Source organism: Ceratotherium simum, chromosome 37, assembly GCF_057802395.1.
Source record: "Ceratotherium simum simum isolate JZ-2026a chromosome 37, ASM5780239v1, whole genome shotgun sequence".
NCBI lineage: Eukaryota > Metazoa > Chordata > Mammalia > Perissodactyla > Rhinocerotidae > Ceratotherium > Ceratotherium simum.
This window is the reverse complement of record NC_141936.1, coordinates 22,332,575-22,353,679: the sequence shown is the minus strand read 5'-3', so window position 1 is coordinate 22,353,679 and position 21,105 is coordinate 22,332,575. Positions and strand designations below refer to the sequence as shown.

Genomic DNA, 21,105 nt, shown 5'->3' with positions numbered 1-21,105 from the left:
TTTGGGGGAGAGAGGACCCTGTGCTGGGGTGATGGGAAAGGAAGAACAGGGCTGGAGCCATACAGTTGCTGGCTGGAGGAGGAGACAGAGCCGGGAGAGGCACCGACACCTTTGTCTTTTCCTTTTTCCCCGTGACCCATCTAAACTGGCAAAACTCCAAGTGTGCCACAGAATGCACATCTCGGGCCACACCTTCTAGTGCCCACATGTCTCCCCACCTTGGGCTGGGCTGGACAGCAAGGTTGAGCCAGCCACAGCCCCATGCACCTGCCCTCTCGCCCACCTTTTCTTCTCCTTTTCCCGACTCTGTTCATCTTGCCTTCTCCGCTTACACATATACTCTCGTCCCTCTCTCTCTCTCTCTCTCTTTCTCATTCTTCCTCTCTTTCCTTCCTTGTTCATTCAACTTGCCTCGAAAAGAAAACCATTTCAGAGGGGGGGTCTCCTTAGCTTTGTGAATCTCCGTTGTTGCCGTTTTCAAAGTTGAGACCTTGCTAGAGATTCCGAGGTCCTCCGTTTCCTCAAATAGATAGATATATGTATTTTTTTTCCCTTAAATGAGATGAAATGAGTGGCATCCTGGGGTGGAGGGAGGCGCTGGCTGGAGACGGGGCTGGGGTGGGAGGGGGCGAGGGAAGGTCGGGGAGGGGGGCATCACTCAACGTTGCTGCTGTCGAAGGTGTGGCATTGAAAGTCCCCGTCGACATACTCCATGCCCGGCAGCTTCATCCCGTACTTGTCCACGCACCAGCAGATGCCACGTTTGCGGCCACGGGAGGGCTTGCACTGGGGTGAGGAGAGCGACAGGCAGTGAGGGCGGCTGTACCCCCAGGCTCTGCTCCTGCCTGGCCTTTGTCTTCCCCGCCCAAATCAGACTCTCACCCCCGGAGAGTTGAGGGGCTGTACCCAACCTTGGGGTTCTGGTGTCCCCTCTGCACAGGGAGGGCCTGGTGAAAAATGCTAATCTGGGCAGTCTGTCCTCAGCTGGATCCTAAACTTCTTTTTTATGGCACCCATTCAGGGTCCTCCACCTTGGTATTCTCCAGAGAACTACATGATCTGATAATAATAATTAATAATAATAATAATAATAATAGGAGACATCACTTGTACATCTTTACCACATACCAGACACGACTTACCACTATATGGTAGGTGCTATTCTAAGTGCTTTACAAGGATTAAGCCATTGTTCCTCATAATCATAAGAGATAATAGGTACAATTATTCTGCATTTTACATGAGCAACTGGGGGTGGAGACATTGAATAACTGAGGACAGAGGACACAGCTAGTAAGTAGGAGAGCTAAGAACTGACCCAAGGCTACCTGGTTCTTGACACCTGACTTAGATGAGGGATCCCTTTATGGAGCACAGGGGACACTTGTGCTCCTCTAACAGGAGGAACCTGTTAGAAATGCAACATTCTCAGGGTCCACCCCGACCCACCACCCAGACACCCTGGGGTGGGGCCTAGTAGCTGGTGTTTGAACCAGCCTTTGAGGATTCTGGTGCCCTAGGAGGTCTGAAAGCCACTGCCTTGAGGTCCTGGTACCGCCTCCACAGGCTGAGTATTACTGGTTAATCAGCAGTGGGGTTGCCCAAAGGGTGGCCGGGCTGTGAATGGGACACGAAATGATTCCAGGTGGTCCATGGTGAAAATATGTTCTAAAGTCATGTATATGTCATACTTCTGCGTGTGTGTGTATCAGAAAATAACACATCAACATGTGATATGACACAGTGATCCAAAGTTTCCTTTTAAAATGGAGTCACGAAAATAAGGTGAATAATTAAAAGCTCAGCAGATTATGGCAGAGAAGGGAATGGGGTACGAGCTTGGATGTTGGAGAGTCGGGAAACACTATCATTAATGACAGAAACCTTAGGCGCTTAGAGGCAGAGGTTTTCTGGCAAGTGTCCCTTCAGGAGCCCTCTGAACTTGGGGGCTGGGACAGGACGTACCTGCTTTCTCTTGTAGAATCCTTTGCGGTCGCAGTTGGGCAGGTACACGGCCCGGGGCACCATGCGCGGGCTGGCCTTCAGCTCCTGCAGGGCAGCCTCCATGTGTCTGCGGCAGGGGCCCTGTGTGCGGACGGGAGGGATGAGAGGCGAGGCAGGACCCCAGTGGAGACCCCCTGGACGTGCAGAACGTGTGGCCCGGGGATGGGGGCTAAAGGGTCTGCGGGGAAAGTCATACCTTTTGTTGCAATAAGTTGCTCCCAAAGATCTTTCCTCGCCCTCCCCTCTCATGCCCCCTGGGTGTAGAGAGTGTGCAAACCCTGCATTTGACCAGGCACAGAGGCATATTCTCCCACCTGTCTGCCAGGCCCCCCACCCTCAGCTTCTCTATCCTGCTGAGTAATTACATCCAGAGGTGGCCATCTGCGGATGCTCAGAGAACATTCAGTCTCTGCCCAGGTGAGAACGCAGCTCCTGAGCACACACACCTGGCGTGTGCTCGCTGGGGCTGGCTGCTGGCACCTTCCTTGGGCACTGCCTCTCTTCCTGCTCACCCAGACAAGCCCTGGTCCTGATTCACGTAAGCTCCGAGAATTCTCTCGAATCCCAAGCTGAGCTACCTTGGTCAGTGGTAGGTCCTTTGCTAGTTCTAGCCTACGCATCTCCTGCTGCCACGGATGCTCATGTAGACACAGGGAAAGGTCAGAAGTCGGGGTGGGGGCAGAGGCTGTGGGTGCGGATGCAGGAGACGGGAGAGCATCCTTGAGACTCACCTGCTCAGATTCCTGTCTCATCTCAGGTGCTGAGATGACACGGGGGTGGGCAGTGTTCTCGGCTCCCCCCACGAACTTGGACTGGGTCAGCTTCTTTCTGCGGTCCTTCTTCACTGCCTCAGCCTTCAGGTCGGAGATGCGGGTGTGCTTGGGCCGGAAGATCTTGGGGGAGTAGGTCTCCTCTGCCATCTCGGAGGTGGTGGGCTCCTCATGCTCGCGAGAGTCTCTCTCTGTGGGAGGAGGGGCGAGTCAGAGGAGGGTGCAGATCCCCAGGCTGGGAGGTTTGGGGTGAGGAGACGGGGTCTCTGCCCTCCTGGGGCTGACCAGACAGGGAAAAGCAGATGAATAAGAACTCGGGCGTAAGAGCGGACACTCGTGTGAGTGGTGGGACGTTGCTGGCATGACTGGAGTCCAGTAGAGTGAGTCTAGGAAGACTTCATGGAGGGGGAGAGTCTTGAAAAAGACAGGCTGGTAATGAGGGGCAGTTTGACAGGAGGGAGAGGACATTCTGGGGACCGGAGGGGTGGGGAGTGGAGGGCAGAGGCTTGGGGGAGGGCTCAGGCTGTGGTAAGGGGCTTGCTTGCTGGGGGGCTGGCTAAGTAGATGGGGCCGTGGCTGCAGGTGGGGCTGTGATGTCAGATCCTGGAGATCTAGGCTGTCAGAGGAAAACGGGGGATAGCCCTGCAAGGTCTATTCTCTTGTGAGGTCTTTGTGCCTTCAGGACTGCCAGAGTTAAGCTATATTAGGACTTGGGGAACTGGAAGCAGTAGACTCCTAGGGGTCTGGACTAGTAGGGTGGTGGGAACCATCATGAGGGGCAGGAGAAGGGACATGGGAGAGTCAGAAATGTGGGGCCTGGTGGGGAGCAGTGCTGGAGAGTGGGGGGACACGGAACCCCGAGGCCTGGCTCCCTGCTCTGGCTCAGAGCCGGCTCTGTGCCCTGGGCGGCTGGAACATAACTCAGCTCCAGGCCAAGAGAGGCCGACAGCTGGCTGGGGCCGGAGCAGTTATATATAGGAGTGACTTGGTGACAGTCTATACTTAGCTGACTTATGACCTTTAAAGAAGTAAGACTTTGTTCATTTATTTGTTGATCTGTTAATTCCACCCGCCCGGCCTTCCTTGGTCCGCAGATTTCCACTCAATTGTTATCTCACAGGCACCCTGCTCTGGGTTTCTCCTCTCAGCTCCCTGACCCCACCAGCCTTGGCAGATCCATGGTGGGGAGGTTTCGGGTTGCTTTTCCCAGGTGGCCAGGGCGTGGCCAGGATGCCCACGTGAGACCACGTGCAGGGCAGGGCGGGCGGGGGCAGGGAGGCCCTGTCTTCATTGCCCTCTTTCCTTTTCAAATTCTGGAAAAAGGAAATCGGGTTTGGGGTGACCCCAAATAACTCAAACAGGGAGAAGGAAAATCCTGTTCTCCACCCACTCCACTATCACTGGGCTATCCAGGAGCTGAGATGGCAAGGTGTCGGGGATGGAGAACAGAAGGAGAGGATTCCAGGGAGGTGGGGATGAGGGGAGGTATGGGGGAGAGCGGTCAGTGAGCAGACACTGTTTTGTGTCCCTGGGGCAGGAGCTCTCAGCCCAGGGGAGGATCCAGCTGTGTGCTAAGGGAGGCATTTGGGCCTAACCTGGTCAGGACGGCAGGTGGCAGGAGGCACCCGGGCACCTGTTTGTCTCCTGGCTGGGGGTTTGTCAAATTTAACTGAATACGTATCCGGTCTTTAAGGCCCTGGCAGGGAAGCTCCAGGCCCTAAAGAAGCTACCAAGGTGTGTGGTGTTCTGGGTGGTTAGGTGATATGGGTATTTATCCACAGGACAGGAAGAGAAGAGGCCACTGGAGAGGAAGATGATGGGCAGAAAGTAAATCACAAAGCAGTGGGCAGGCTCTCCCTGAGTCCGCCTCAACACCACGCTCCCTGTCCCCCGCTTCCGGCCGTCCACTCCCCTTTTACCATGTCTTGACTCTGGGCTCTGACTTGATCACAACCTGCTGTGATGATTAATCTGCATACTGATGTGCTGGGGAGGTGGACTGTAGCCTTCTAGGGATTAGCCAAAGGAGTGATGTTTTGGGGTAAACTAACTTTTCTTGGTTGGGATGAGCCAGAATTGGGGGTGGATACAGGGAGAAGCATAGCTGGTTTGGGGGGCTCTGTTATCTAGTAACTCAGGCCCAAACCCAAGGCTCAGGTCTTGGGGAGGGCGATGAGGAGAGGAACAGCTAACCATGGCACAGAAGGCTGCTGGGCCCATCCTCCTGAGTGACTTGGGATATTTCACTCAACCTCTCTGGGTGTCACCGAGCATTCTAATCCTCAAAAAGCAGTTGACCACTGGGGTAGAGGAGAGGGCAAGAGATGGTTGGCATGGAAAGGCTGGGAGCATTCTGGGGGTGCATGGCCACACCCCTTCCCCAATCAACATTGTAACCAGCTGAAGGGAAGGGGAGGAGGGCGAGAGGGCTGGGGGCTGACCAGTGCAGGAAAGATGAGCAGCTCCTCAGTGGCCGCTCCAGCCTGGCTTGCAGGGCCAGCAAATTGCCCTCAGGGGCTCCTGTGGAGCTGGGCCCCAGGAATCGCCTCTTCAAGGATAGAGAGCCCAGAAAGCTGCTCACCCCCAGCGACGGGCTGTACCAGCTCCTGGAATCCCTCCAGTAGACCATCTAGTCCATCCCCTGTGTCCTAGCAGAAACAAGTACATAAACCCTCTCCCCTTCCCCTGGCCTCCCCAAGGTGGGGCTCCCGAGGACACACCCTCCCCAGTTTGTGGCTCTGTGGCTGCTTCTGAAGGGCAGGCTTAAAGTTTTGATGTGTCTCCCGGGTTTTGGTGCCACTTAACCCCATGGGACCTATTACTTAGGCAGCGGGAGTCAAGTGTCAAAGATACTAATCAAGGTCTTGTGGTCACCTGTAGGCTCCAGAGACAGTGGAAACTTGGAGCAGAGCCAGGGCAGAGCCACGAAGATTAAAGGGCTGGAAAGGAAGACCAGAGCTGGATGCCAGAGCCAGCTAGCCCTACTCAGCTGCTCTGTGGCCGAGTCATAAATAGGCTTTCAATTTTGGAAGGGTTTAAGTTTTAGATAAAAGAAGAAGGCACCAGTAGACTGGCAGCCCCTGAGCTATTTCATCAAGAGAAAATAGACCGGGGTTGCAGAAGGGATTTAGGTGGGATATAAGGGAGGACTTCCTGGTGAAGTTGCTCTGCACGTGAACAGCAATGGAAGGAACTCAGCGCAGTGGGTTCTGGAAGCTGTTTGACAAACAGGTCAATACCTCCCTGTGGCCAGTAGATGGCGGAGGAGACTGATGGCCACACGACATGTTCCCCGTGCTTATTTCCAGGGACTGTAAGCAACATTAAAGTCTGGAATTCGTGTGCCTCCCTCTCCTAGTTCTCTGACAACCACTCAAATCCTCTCCTTCTCTCTGGGTGTCTGCAGCATGCATTTTAAGAGTCAGGGATGAGTGAGGGCTGGGAAGGACCCATGTGAGGGGAGGTTGGAGAAGGCAGGTGTGGGAACCGGAGGGGTGGGGACAAGGTTTATCTGTGCATAACCCCCTGCTGTTTCTTTAATCTGTAACTGAAAGATGATCAGGGATAGAAGCGAAACCCATCCGGAAGGAACCTTCCTTCCTATCTCTAGGTGTCACTTTGAAAGGATTCTGCAGAGGATGGGAAATGCAGGATACTCATACTGTTCCCACCTCTGGGAACCTGGGGAGGCAGAGCCCTTTAATTCCGTGATCTTAGCCAATGACTAAGGAAGCGAGGGCTGTGATATTGTCCTGATATTCAGCTTTGGGGTGGGTTTGCTCTGACTTCTGCCCCAGTCCTGCCAACCAGCTCTCTGCTGTGTTAGGGTGAGCAGCTCAGTTCCTCCCTCATTCACGAGGCGCTGCTCACTCACACTGGCACAGCAACATCCACTGAGGGGCATGTGGGTACATGGGCCCTATGACAATGTGAACACCTGCTTGAGGAGCACGCCACTCTCAGTCCCAGCAAACACAGAGGGTGTCTGGGTGCAGGCCCGGCCACTGTGGACCCGGAGGCACCCTCAGGTGGGCAGTGTTGTTCACAGCACAAGTGCACAACGCACTCTCCCTGCCCAAGCTCCCCCACTGTCTCCAACCGCCCTCTTGATGCTGCTGTTCTCTCGCAGGGGCGGGATGGTTTAGCAGCAGGACCAGGCACATGCACTTAAGATGCGTTCTGATCCCGCCCTGCTCGCGGGTCACAGCAGTGGACGGGTCCAGTCAGGGACCTGCTGTTTCCTGCAATCTATCCTTTCACCTGGGGCTCTTGGTCACAGCCTGGTCCTGGCTGGTGCTAGTCTCCCACTGTATCTCGACCTCATAATCAAACTTAAGAGAAAACCGGGTGGCCTAGATATCAGGACTTTGCTTCCGGAAACTGAAGAAACTGAGGCATCCTTAGAATTCACAGCTCAGGAAGAACAAAGGGCTTTGCCAGGCCACCTGGACCTGGGGAGAGGAAAGTCTCTTTTTCTAGCCAGAAGACAGAGTGGGTTCGCCCAGCATCCTCCACAAGGACTGAAGAGGGGAGCTGGGTTTCCTCTGGCTCTCATTCTAGCTCCCTCTGTGCAACTTGAAGAGTCAACGTCTTAAGGGCAGTGCTTTGTTGTTCATCATTGTCTCTCCAGCGTACGGTATTCAATAAATAATCTTTAAATGGAGAGATGCATAGATCTGCTCAAGAAACAGAGAGAAGTGGGTCTCGAAGCATTTCTGTCCTATAAGCTGGTGCACGGTTAGAGCTCAGGACATGCCCTGAGAGGTGATCTCACCCATGCCCCTGACTTCAAGCATAGTAACTCCACAGAGGGAGCAAGGAGGCCGAAAGATGAGGCTTGCAGGGGTGGGAAAGAAGTAGGGGTCCCCAGGATTTACTGGGTTTCTTTAGTCTAAGGCTGTGCTGTTTAATACGGTCGCTACCAGCCACACGGGGCCATTTAAATTAATAAATATGAAGTCAAATTACAAATTCAGCTCCTCAGTGGCTCTAGCCATATTTCAAGGGCTCCACAGCCACATGTGGCTGGTGGCTACTATCTTGGACAGCACAGATTTAGAACATGTCCATCACCACAGAAATTTCTACTGGACAGCGCTGGTCTGAGGACACTGATCCACGTCTGGGTATGGCTAGATGCTCCGTGCCCCCTCCCCACCTTGGCTGGTTACCTAGGCAACCTGCAGCCTCCTGCTTTTGCTGCCACATGAGGCTTATGGGAAAATGAGGGATGGGCAGCTCACTGTTTAAAAAACTTGAGACATGTCTCAGTCTCCTGGAGTCTGACCGTCTCCCAGCTGCGATGCCAAATGACTCAGTTACACTGTGTGTGCGTGCCTTTGCAAAGAGAGAGAGGGGAGCGGGCCCAAGGGAGGGGCTGCAGAGCCTTCCAGGGGAGCCGCAACGTCCCTCCTCCCACCATTCCATCCGTGACCAGCGTCTGCCTGCCCCAGTCTCTCTTGGAAGACACTGTTTTCTTTTCCTCTGTGGTCAGTAACAGACGTGCATGTTCTGGGCTCTTTTTAACCCGAATTAGGGGCTGAGAAGGAAAGGAGTCTGACTTTCCAAGAGGAAAACAAACCCAAACAATTGTCAACCGAAGGGACAGTGGCAAGAAGGGAGGTGTGGAAAGAAGACACTGGAGGGGCGTCTTGCTGACAGGGGTGAGTGGCAGAGGTGGGGAGCAGATTCACAGAGTCAGTGTGGGGACAATGAGGGCAGTAGGCTTCCCCCCTGAGCTCTACCACAGCCCCCCCCAGCCCCCTCACTTCAGGCCGGGAGAACTAACGTGGCCAGGTGCTCTAAACCAAAGGCAAAGTTGGCCAGTGTGGGCTTGTAACATCTCTATCCTGAGCAGAGAAAGAAAGATGCCATAGAGCAAAGCGGTAACCATTCAGAACCAGGAGCCAGACCATGCACCCTTACCCTGCGGTCACCCTTCCTGGGAGGAAGGTGGGGCTGCTAACACTGGTTAAATAAGCCTTGGGTCAGGTTTGCTCTGACCTCTCTTAGTCTCTTTCTCCCCTCTCTTTGCCTTGGTTTTCTCATCTGAGTTATGGGGAGGATGACACTAGCCCCTTCTCCCCAGGGTCATTATGGGGATTATGAGTTGACTTGCTAACTAACTCCCAGCACACACTCTCTGCCTTTGGAGGTCTCTGTCGTCTCTCACTTCCCTAGTTCCAATCGTCATTAAAAATCTGGTTGCTGTGGCCCCTGGGGACAGGCGTCTCCTGGTAGATCACAAGATCTGAGTCTCCTTAGACTGCAGAAAGTTCTGCTGGAAAGTGACAGCTCTACCTGTATCTCCGGGGGTCTGATCACTGACCCCAGGTGAGCGGGACTTTGCACAGGTGCTCTGAGAACCAATCCCCACTTAGAGAACTCACCCTGGAAGTTCCTCCCTCCATCTAACCCCATTCCTTCACGCTGCCTGAAGGCACTAGGTCTCCCTCCCTAAAGATGGAGAGAGAAAAGTTGACCCCTGCCCCCCACAGTGTGGATGTGGCAGGTGTCAAGTTGGTGACATTCCCACTGGAATGAAAAGCTGGGGTCCCACTCATACATCTCCCAGTGTCCAGGGACCAGAGGTAAAGAAAGGGTCCCCCTGTCATTTTTTTTCTTGTGGCGAAACTAGGATTCAGGCCTGTGGCTCTGGTACACATTTCTTGATCCCTGGGAGACAGGTGGTGATAAATTTACACATAGGAGATACAGTTTGCACGACTCCCGAGGTGAGTGTCCCCAGTCTGTCTAGAGCTGGGAAGGTGGAGCATGCTTAGTAGAAACATCTGTATCTGTCCCCATACACACCCCAAACCAGAAGGTAATGGAGGGGCTAGGTGGGGAGCAGCCTCTGAATGGAAGAAGGGGAGCTGAGGACACGGAGGAAGGCCTGGCCATCTCTCCCACCTGGCAACACTTGCGCTCATGACTCATCACCACCCATTCAGAACATTACAATTAGGCAGCCACATTCCCCGAAAAGCCCTACATGACCAGAAGGGGGCAGCAGAGAGCAGATGGCGGGAATTCTTTTTCTTTTCCTTCTCCCCTTGGTCCCCCTAAGAAGAGAGACCTGCTAGGGGTCAAACAGGGAAGTCGTGTCCTGTCTGGCAATCAAGGCTTAGACTTTTTTTCCTTTTTGACTCTTTGGGGGCAGGAGAGAGTGGAGACAGTGGTTCACTTCTCAGGGGAGGGAGGGCTTGCTGGTGGCTGCTGCTCTGTCCAGTTAGGTGGCCGCTAGCCACATGTGGTTATTGACACTTGAAATGTGGCTAGTGGGACTGAATTTTAAAATTTATTTCATTTAAATTAATTTAAATTTAAAAACCGATTTTTGAGTACATTTGGAACTCAGGTCTATGAATCTACTTTTTCAGTTGTAAATTTTATGAAACCTAAAAACCTAGACTAAGCATTTCCAATGAAAATTTAGTGTCCCAGTTGAGATGTGCTGTAGTGTAAAATACACATCAGATTTCAAAACTTAATATGAAAGAAAGGATGTAAAATATCTCATTATAATTGTTTGAGTGTATGTTGAAATGATCATATTTTGAATATATTGAATTAAAATATATGATTAGAATTAATTTCACCTGTTTCTCTTTGCCTTTTTCAGAAATGTGGCTACTTGAAAATTTGAAACTACACAGGTGGCTTGCGTTATGTTTCAAGTGGACAGTGCCATTCTAAAGGATCTGGAGTGAGAGTCGTCTTCGTGGGGGTGACGGAGACACTGCAGCTGTGATGGTGAAATGTAAATGGTTCAGAACATCTGGAGCCCACATAGAACATCTCTGCAAACCAACAGAGGTCTTGTGAGGCAGGGTTAGGAGTGCAAATTCAGTCTGGGCCTTGCTTCAGGATTTGGCAAGTGGATGGCCCATATCTGATGGTTTAGGTGGAGGGATCAAAAATGAGATAAGCTATTTACTTTAAAACTTCTCCAGGGCTCACCTGGCAGGTCTTACCTATTGGGATGAGGGGCTTATCTTATCTGCCTCCTTAAGTATCCCCCAAGAGAGGAGCTGCCACAGCCTCCAGGATGTATTAGGAAGACTCTCAGCAATTCCTCAGACCCACTGAAATCTGGAGGGCTCTCTCTCCTGTCTGAGAGATCTCCCACACACCTGCATATGTTCAAAAACCAGGTGACCCTCTTCCTCTCTTCCTTATCAGCTTTTGTGGTTTTTTCTCTCTTTTCTTCTGATGCAGAAATCCCCCAACCACTCCCTCATCCCACCTCACCCCGAGCTCAGATGTCTCATCCCTCTTGCCTGGCTCCGTGAAAGGCCCGTGTCCGGAGGCTGGTTGCCACGGGCAGCCGGCCACTTCCGCGCGCGTTCTCCTTAGAGACAGCGGACCGCTGCACAGCCGGGGCCGCGAGGGCCTGCCTGCCTTCCCACATCAGGGAGCTCCCTGTCGTTCAGGAAATGAGGTTTGGCACAGGGACCTAAAGTCTGGGCTGAACACCACCCTTTCCACTCTCCTTGCCCCATCCCTCACCATACCACTGGCCTAGCCAGCCTTGTTTGCAAGACGGTGCAGAAAAAGGGACAGAACAGAGGGAGACTGAAAATAAAGGGGTGCTGCATGCTCCTCTTTAGGGCCACTTCACTCCTTCCCTCAAAACGGAGCACTCCCAAGTTCTGAGCTCTTCCTCGGTCTTCACAACTCCCGCTGTGGGACGATGTCGGTGGATGTTTGCTCAAGGCCTCATTGAAGGTTAAGCCAGGTCCCAGCAGGAGTCCTAGTGACCAGTGACGCAAGCAAGGAATAGCGGAGGGAATTCTAGAATCAATGGGGAAGAGCTGAAGTCTAGCCCTGGCTCTGCTGCTAACCCTGCACCTAATTCTGGGTGAGCGACTTGCTCTCCGGGCCTGAGCATCTGCATCTGTGAAATGAGGGCCTTCACTGCAAGGAGGGCCCTGGGTGGGTTCCTTCCAGCATTAGCATTCTTTGGCCAACACCCAGACAATTCCTGGAGAGATGCTAGGACCAGGCTAAGCCAAGTGGCCAGGCAGGAAAGGCCACTTTGCCTCTCATAGAGATTTCCAGTCACTCCTCCGGATTTATATTAAAAAAAAAAAAAAAGACATAATAACAAATCATGGAAAGAAATGGAACCAGACACAAAAGTGGGGGATTCTCTGGATACGAGGGAGAGGGGAGTAGACGTCGAGAACTGGCACCCCTATTTGCTTATTGATTTTTGCAAATATGTTACATCTCATTGTTTTGGAAAACGTATCCAGACTGCAATTTAAGGATGGTCTCCGGGGACTGCAACTTTTGGACCAACTGTAGTAAAAACGCAAAATGAAAACTTAAAGAAAATCCCTCCAAATTGCCTCCTTGTCTCTCCCAGCAACCATTCTCTGCCCTCTTCACTTCTGTTCCCCGTTGTCCCTCATTGGTACCTGGTCCGTTGACGGTGTTCTTCCCGTTTCTGGATGCAGGAGGCCTGGAATTCATGATCCCTTCTCCAAAGTTTCATTTTCCACACATTAAATAACTCAGAGTTTCAAAAGCATTGCTCAGGTACAAAGTAAAACCTTAAGACAAAAATCATCTTCCTTTCCCACTAGCGACCCCCCCCACCCCCCGCCCTTAAGGGGACCAGCTCCCATGCCCTTTGCGGTAACCCCCACAGTGACCTCTGGCTCCCAGGTCAGCCCGGTCCTCCCTCCACAGCTGCAAACCCACCTGCCTGCTCAAATTCAACCCCAGCCCCAGGACTAACTCAGAGCTGCCCTGAGTTAAAACTCAAGCCCTCAGGGGATGCCTTGGCAGTGGGGAGGGAGGAGTGGGAGGGACGGATAAGGAGGAGGAAGAGAGAAAGGGAAAGAAAAGGAGGTCTCGCTGTGGCCAGCTGTGCTTTGTTCTTCCAGTCTGAGCTGACACAGCAGAAAGGTGGGGGGAAGATGGCAAGAAAAGTCAAGTTAAAAGCGGCATCTCTTGTCTTCCCGACTCCCATTTTCGTTGGCTCAGGGCGCAGTTAGCCTCTCAAAGACTTGTTTCAAAGGGAGGGGGCGCCGGGGGTGGGGAAGCCATCTGGCTCCTTCAGTTTTCCATGATCTTGTTCAACCTAGACACAAATCTGGCCAATAAACGTAACTCTGGAACTTGACTTCAGCACGGCGTTCGGACCAGGCTTGGCGCGGAAGCCAGGGTGATGGAGGCCAAACCCCTCCAAGAAGCAAAGGCTGAATTCATTTTTATCGAGGTATTTTTTTTTTCTTTCCCAGAAGCATATTTTCTGTCCTTCTTTCTCTCTTATTTCTCAATGACAGAACTGAAACCCAGAACTCACTTCTCCCTGCCTCTCAAACTTGTCTCTCAGGCGCAAGACGAGATCCCCCAGACCCCGGCAAGTATGCGCGCCGCCCTCCCGCCCAGAAAGCCACAGGGTCCTTCTCCAAACAACGCCCGGAGCCGAGCCCCGTCCTTCCTTGACTCGCCCCAGCTCACCGATATGTATTGAGCTTGTTCCAATAAATCTGCGGTCTCCCGCCTCCCTCCAGCCTCACACACACTGCCCTGGGTTTCTGTATCTATCTTTGCCCCTGAACTGGCCGAAATAAAACGCAGGGCCCGGCGCGCTCCCGGCACTGCGCTCACGGGCGGACTCCCTCGCCGGTTGCTCAGCAACGCGCGCCGCAAAACACCGGGCTCCGCCCGCCCTCCCTCCGCTCTTCCTCCAGAAGCTCTGGCTGCCTGCCACCTCGCTCTGCTCAGCTCCCCATCGCAGATTCTAGAAATGCACTTTTTTTTGGTTAAAAAAATGTCTTTATATACACATGTATCTTTGATACATGTATCAAAGATACATGTGTGTATATACATATATAGGTATACGATCTATATCTGTATCTATATGTGGCAATCGCAAGAGGGAGGGGCAAATGCAAGTTCGAGCTGCTGATTTTGGTGGTGGCGGGGGAGGTGTGGGGTGTTGGGGAGCAGGAATTTTGGCCAAAGGAGCTGAAACGCTCCTTCCTTTCTCTGTTCTTTAAGAACTGTCTGTGCGCCATCTCCAACTTTGGGGACCCACCCAACGGTTTTCGAGCTGACAGGCTCTAGCCAGGAGCGCCCACTCCCATCCCGTCGGTCGGGGAGGCAGGCGTCAGCTCCGGCCACCGGTGGAGCGCAGCCATCCCGCAACTGCAGTCTGTCAGGCACCTGCCTGTGGCGAGAAGGCCTGGGGCGGAGTGGGGGCGGGGCGGTGTTGGCTCAGAGGGACCCTGAAGGTAGGGGTTGTGGAAGAGACTGCAGAGAAGTCTAAAGGGCCTCTTGCTTGGGACAAAAGCCAGTGTGTGTGTGTGTGTGTGTGTGTGTGTGTGTGTGTGTGTGTGTGTGTGTGTGTGTGTGTGTGTGTGTGTGTGTGTGTGTGTGTGTGTGTGTGTGTGTGGTGGGTTGAACTGGAAAGTTGGATGCGCCCATTTGCTCTCTCAGCAATAGCGTGCGCGCGCGTGCGCCCTGCGCGCACCCCCTCCACACCAACCACATCACACCAACCGCACGGTTGGGCAAATAAAAGTGGGGCCAGAGTGCGGCTGAGTGATACCTTGTATACTTTCGATGTGACCGGATTGTTACCCAGAGCACTCCCTTCCAAGCCAGGAAATCGATTAATACTTTTTTTCCCTGGTGCTAAGCTTTTCCAAATCCACATCCCCCAAGATGAAGGCGCGCGGGACCGCCTTTGACAAGTGGCTCTTAATAAAAATAACTCCACAAACCAGCCTCTGGGGCTTCCAGGGCCTCCGGGGCCTGCACGTCGCCCTCTGTCCCTACTTTGCAGGCTGCGATCCGGAGACCGACTACCTCTTGCAAGGCTGGAGGGGCGGCCACCGGCGACAGGCAAACCTGCAGGGCTTGCGGGGATCCAGGTGGAACCCGGGAAAGCTCTCTTGCCTCTTCTCCAGCGGCGACCCACTCCTTTCCTATATGATAGTGTCTGTGGTTTGCAGTTAAGAAAACTCATGTTGGGGTGCTCGTGATGGAAGGGGATAGGAGGGAAGAAGGGCATTGTCCCAGTAAGAAACTACACAGAATAAACATTATTTAGCCACGTCTTAACCCCTTTTGGAGAGAATCGATAACCAGGCTGACGTCTCGGAATTCAGACTTTTGTGTACAGTTCACTAAACTTTAAAAAAAAAAAATTTATGTATATATGTAACTCCAAGAAGAAACCCAGTCTGAAGGGGGCAGAACTGTTCTGACGGAACAAGCAGCTCCTTCAACCTTTTAAACCCTCGACTCCTGGCACTGAGAATTTGGGGGCGGGGCAACCCGGGGGCGGGGCTACTTGGAGGCAGAGGGAAGGCTCCTGGTGCGTGGCTTTTCCGTCTCCGCCCCCTGGGTTTTGCATTCTGCGCTTCCTGGGCCCTTCTTGCATTTACACCACACCCACTTGCGATCTGGTTTGAGAGATTGAGTTGGGGGTGGGGATTAGCACTGGCGGGGAGGTTGTGCTGTCTGCATATCGCATCCCTACTTGCTTCCCAACCCTATATCCACCTTTCTTCCTCGGTAAAATCTGAATTGGGGCAGGGAAAAAGGAATTAGATTCAGGGACGAACACCCAGCACAGGATCACCAAACTCCTCCTTAGAATCCCTTTCCTCCACTCGCCCCTCCTCCCCCTGCCGCCGCCAAGCGTGCCTCAAGTAATCTTTCTTTTCCTGGGAGGAAAAAAGGTATTTTGCATTTTAATATGTTTTGCCATCTACCACAATCAATCCCAGTCAAGAGCAATGGGTGTGCACGTGGGAGGGGCATCAAAGCCCCCTCCCCCCAAAAGGCATTAGCGATCAAGGGTGCGTGCGTGCGTGTGTGTCGGAGGAGAAGGATAGAAACCTCAGGAGGGACTGGTAGGGAGCAGGGGCTGGGAGGATCAAAGGTGGAATGAGCACGGAAGACCGGTCACGCCTCTCTCTCCAAGTCCCCAGATAAAGCAATATTTTAACAAAAGAGATTTTTTTTTTTCAAGTTCAGGGAAAAAACGTATTGGGTGGGTGGGGGGCAGTGGAGGAGGGAGTTAATGTAACATGCACTCTTTCAGACTGGAGACTGAGTACCTGGGAATTTGGACCTTGAGACTCAGCAGGAGCTGAGAGTCTGTGTTCAGGAGAAAGGGGAGGTGTGGGGTGGAGCAGGGTGGGGGCAGGGGCGAGGAGAAGGAGCGAAAACCGCGAGAGGCTTGGCTAGACAGCAGCCCAGGGCAGCCGAGGTGCAAGGACCCTCCCCGCCCTCCTCCCGGGCTGCACCCCCCGCTCTAAGCCACTTGCTGGGCACAGCGCGCGGAGCCAGCCTGTCCCGTGTCCCCCGCCCGTGCGCCGTGTCACTGCCTGGCGCACTGAGCTCGCTCACCGATCTTGACTTGCTCGCGGTAGCTCTTTTCGTTGAGGCAAACCCCGCGGCCGTGCAGGAGGGCGTGCAGCGGCTTCTCCTCGTCCTGCCGGGGGAGGCAGCGCAGCCCCTGGGCGCAGCGCTCGGTGTAGACGCCGCACGACTGCCCCTCAGCCAGGGCGCAGGTCATGCAGCAGCCGCAGCCCGGCTCCTTGACCAGCTCGCAGCCCAGGGGGCTGGGGGGGCACATGGAGAGGGCTTTCTCGTCGCAGGGCTCGCAATGCACGAAGGAGCCCAGGCCCTGGGCCGGCCCCGCACAGGCGGCCAGCAGCAGGAGGACCGCGGTGAGCACCATCTTCTCCGAGTCTCCCCCGTTACCTTGGGGCGGGGCAGGAGAGCGAGAGTGCAGGGAGCAAGGGGCCGAGAGGGCGCCCGGGGAAATTTCTTTTTTAAAAAAATTTCTGGCAGGTAGAGCAGGTGCCCTTCCCCAGACAACTGCAAAATGTGGAGAGAGATGGAGGGCTCGGGTGCCTGCAAGCAAGTCCCAGTTGCAAGGATTAATAACTTGCAACAGGTTGAGGGGAAAAGAGCAGCGCCAGGTGCACGCGGAGGGCGTGGAGAAACAAGCCTCACCTGGTCAGAATTGCAGGGGGAAAGCCAAAAATTGTTCCCCCCAAAGCAACCACCGGAATATAGATCTCGGAGGCCGTGGAGGAGACGGGGGTGGGGGGAGAAAAATGGATTTGTCTTCAAAAATTTTGTTTTAAGATCTATACACCCTGCTCCTTTCTAACCCTCCGCTGCCAGCGGCGCGCGGCTGCCGCGGAACAGGTAAGAGGCGGCGGCTGCAGCCGCGAGGGTGGGGGAGAATGTCGAAATCAAGGGAAAAAAAAAAAAAAAAAAAGCCCCGAATCCAAAACTCTAACACCTCTTTGCTCGCGCTCTGCCACCACGTCTCCGAGATTCGTAGGTTCTGCGTGAAGCCCGGAGAAGGGTGCAAACGGAGGAGGGGGTTATTAAAAGGAGCAGAAAAAAGGAAAAACCCCACACCGCTCTGCAGCTCTTTCCTAGCTCTTTTCCCCGGCAGGAGTTTCCAAAGAGACTACGGGCTCCGGTCGAGCAGGCGCTTTTAAATAGACGGCCCCTGGCTGCCAGCCAGTTTGTAGCTGCAATTTGAACTCCCCAGCACCCAACCCAGGCAAGAATGCCAAGGAGCTTTGCAGTACAAACTCACACGGGGTGGGGGTGGGGAGAGGCCTTCTAGACACCCGGGGGCTCCCCTTTGCTCCCTGAACAGCGCCCCCCGCCCCCGGAATGTAAGAAAGGGGCTTGGGGGACAGGGCTGAGGCTGCCCAGAGGGGGGAGGAGGGGTGGGCGAGTGGAAGAGAGAGTTCTTCGGAGCACGGTGGACGCAATGAGCAGTAACTCGGTCTCTCCCTCCCTCCCACCGCTTAACTAGCCAAAGCCCAGGCTGGAGGGAGAAGCGTTTTCTTATTAGCCAACTGGATATATGCAGTGCCCAAGAAATTCTTCCCAAGCTTTGGGAAACGGCTGTCTGCTAGCATCTAAGTTACTATGTAAGGGGTGTGTGTGTGTGTGTATGTGCATGCGTGCGTGTTTGGGGGGGAGGTGTTAGTGTAGGATGACCAGCAATGGGTGGGGAGCTGAATTAAAAAGGAAAAAAAAAAAAGAAAAACTGGGTTTTTCCCCCAAAAGCCTGGGGGAGGGGGTTTAACCAAGAATGTTTCTGTTGCTGGTGGAGTGTCTGTCTTTGGTCACATGGGCAAGAAGTGGCCACTTTCCTTCAGCTACATTATTGCCCAGGGAAGGTGTGTGTGTGTGTGTATGTGTGAGATCTGTGTGGTGTATGCCTGCAGGAACAGACATTCACACAACAGCATTGTAGGAGCAGTGGGTTACAGAGACTGGCACCTTGGAGGAAATGCTAGGTCTGAAAATCTTGCCTGGTGACCTAACATGTCCTGGGGGATGGTGTTTAGATGGAAAGAAGGCAGAATGGAGTGATACTTTCCCTCCGTGTTCTTTTAAAGAGGCATTTCTATCGGGCAGGGCCACATCATTGGAGAGAATGGGTGACCGGCCAGAGGGACACCTTGTCATAAGGTGAATTGGCACACACACACAGGCATATCCCAGGAATATGAGTCGACAGGGCCACGGGACTTGTTCTGAAGTGACCCTGACCAGGAACATTATTGTCTCGTTTGAAACCTCAGACAATCCATTCAGGCACCACGGGCCCCTTCTTTCCTTAGTGAAATCAATGAAAGAGAGCTGAAGTCTTAAGGCAGATGGTGGTTTTATTGTTTTCTGAAATTGGCGTGGATGGGCTGTGGACTTTAAGCCAGGTCAGAGGGAAGCCAGTTGTTGCCACCTCATTTGGGAGAACTTGGGGGGACTGTCACCCCCTTCACATTTCCCTTCGTCCCTTTGGAAGTGCTCTGACTTTCCTTTGGAGAAGGGGCTGCATTTCATGAAGTTTGCCACTAGACTGCACCCTTATCTATGATAAGAATTCTTTGCCTAGGACTGCTTTCAGGCAAATATTTCTCTCACTGGTTTGCTTCAGAGCGCTCTGTGTTATTAACACCCCAGATCCGGATCTCTCTCCTCACTTATCTATTTGCCGAAAGGCACATTTAAAACAAGGCTAAAGTTTAAAGTTGTGCTCTTTGTTTGTATCGCCAGGGGCATGTTAGGTGTTGGATGGGAGAGAGAGAGGAGGAGCTCTGTGTACTGATTAAAAAAAAAAGAGACGGCAAGCCCTGTTCCATTGCCTCTCCCCTCTGTGTGGGGGCTTGGTAAGGTAGAGGGAAAATTAATATCCAAAAACTGGGTTGAAATGTCTGAGGAGCAAGGGAGATCGTGTGTTATTTTCCCTTTTGTGTCAAGTTCGGGCTCGGAGAGTGGCTGAGCAGTGTGTGGTGTGTGTTCCGGCCCCGCTCCCATTTCTGCACAAGCCGGGCAGCACAGCCGACTCCAGGCACGTTGCTAGCATTTCAGATGAATGGGGAAATTGTGGTGCTCCTTCCAGAGAAACATGAGTTGCCTGGTTCCAGCCACCCTCTATTCTGAGAGAGACGACCTCCAGTGACACGTCTTTTTGTCTAGCCGACTTCCAGTGGCTGGAAAATAAAATGTGTGAGGACAGGTATAAGAAAGAGGGGATGATTCATGGAGAAGCCGGGAGGGTAGAGAGAAGGAAGGAGGAGGTTGTGGTGAGAGCTGGTCCCTGGGGTAGGGCGGAGGACGGGGCCATGGAGAGAGGGTACCCTGCAGGTCTGTATGCGCTAAGTGACTGCCCTGTATCTCCACTTAGAAATGGGCTTATGTCCCAAGGGGTTGAAAATTGGCTGACAGAACAGGAGCTTCTGTCCAAGGGACCCTCAGGTAGGCTCCTTGGGAGGGCATGAAAGAAGGAATTCTCAGTAGCCTGGGATTGTCTATGGTGGTTTGGTCCAAAGATGGGGGCCTGGCTGGATGGGTTTGCATCTGAGTCCACACTTAACGTACAACAGTGGAGTGGGAAGGTCTGTTACAGGAGGCTGGATTACGGGGGATGCCTGGGGGCCTTTGTTGATGCCATTTCCCCCTCCCCTCCATTCTGAAGACCTAGATCTGTTCACACTCACCTTTAGAAGATTGCTTCTGGAAAAATATAGTTTGCATCAATGAATTTAATTGGGAGGGCCACATTAATTCCTGCCAGACACGAATGTCAGAGGCCATGTTCCCTTCTCCCCTTCCCTGCGACTTGCTTTCACCGCCCCGAGCTTCCCAACTCTGGCGTATTCCAGTTTCGATGCCTTTCAACCACATCTTTCTTGGAGAAGTAAGAAGTTAAATATTATCCACTTGTGTCTGGTTCCCCAGAGATCACCCCTCCCCATTCCTTTAAAAGATTAACTGCATATCAAAAAGAAATTCCAAGAAATGCAACTGAGTAAAAGATTTGGGCTTTTATATGGGCAGTTTTTCCAAGGGTGCAAAGCATTTTGGTTTTATAAAGCTTGAGTCTCTTCCTCTGATCATTTTTTTGGTGAGTTTTTAAGTGATTTTTGAGGCAAGGGTGACACCAGGTAACATGGTTTGGGAAAGACAGACTTTTAATATGACATAAAATATCACGGATTCCTTGGGTTGGAAAGGAAAAATGCCAGCTAAGTGTCCTGTCTTCATTCAATCCTATGCATTGCTTTCACCACTCTCTCAGACAGGTTTGTCTAACCTATCCCCAACAGTGGGTAATTATCCTTTTTTAAAGACCTTATGAGATTGACAGCTGTCCCTTTCCCAGAGGCCAGCACACATCAGGCATACTAATGCTGCTTGGTCCTGGTCCAAAACTAAGGTACGGCGACCTGCGAGAAATAAAGTGCCCATTCGCTCAGGTCCCTCCCCAGATAATGGAAGTTCAGCGAGATTGAGGTCTGTGCAGAAGACCTGCTTAAGGCAGCTTTGTTGTAGTGACGTGGCTGAAGGCTAGGTGGCAGAATAGATACATCATTTAAAACACGCCTTCTTTCTAGAAGGGAAAGAAGCCGACACTGGTGGAAGTCTTTAACAACGGGGATGAGGAGGAGGGGAAGCAAAAGCATGGTGGGGCCACATGAACACCCGTGGGTCCTCTGTGCGCCGCCCCAGCCTTGGTGCTGCCCTTTGGCCGCGACAGCACCAATCCAGCTGAGGTGGGAGGGCCTCCAGTCCCCTGGGCAGCTATAATCGTGATCCCTTTACCTGGGAGACGAGGTACGGCCAGGTCAGAACTTGATTACTTTGGGTTCATCAAAGGATGCCCTAAAGCTTCTGTGATGAATAGTTAGAATATGGTCTTCAGCCAAAGGGCATAAAAAAGTCCTTTTTCCATTTTAAAATGCTAATTATGGTCTATTTCAAACATTCAAAGAACAGAAGATAATATAACAGATACCCTCGACTCACCACACAC

The 21,105-nt window shown here is 52.8% G+C and overlaps 1 protein-coding gene across 1 annotated transcript; it reads right to left on the bottom strand.

Annotated features, from left to right (window-relative positions):
* Window positions 1–512: 512 nt before the first annotated feature.
* IGFBP5 (insulin like growth factor binding protein 5) lies at window positions 513–17,269 on the bottom strand. The gene is made up of 4 exons (XM_004427537.3): window positions 16,158–17,269; window positions 2,736–2,965; window positions 1,966–2,085; window positions 513–786 (listed from the first exon to the last, which is right to left on the bottom strand). Exons 1-4 carry the CDS (start codon window positions 16,489–16,491, stop codon window positions 655–657), a joined length of 816 nt encoding a protein of 271 aa, XP_004427594.1. The 5' UTR covers window positions 16,492–17,269; the 3' UTR covers window positions 513–654.
* Between the last annotated feature and the right edge of the window lie 3,836 nt (window positions 17,270–21,105).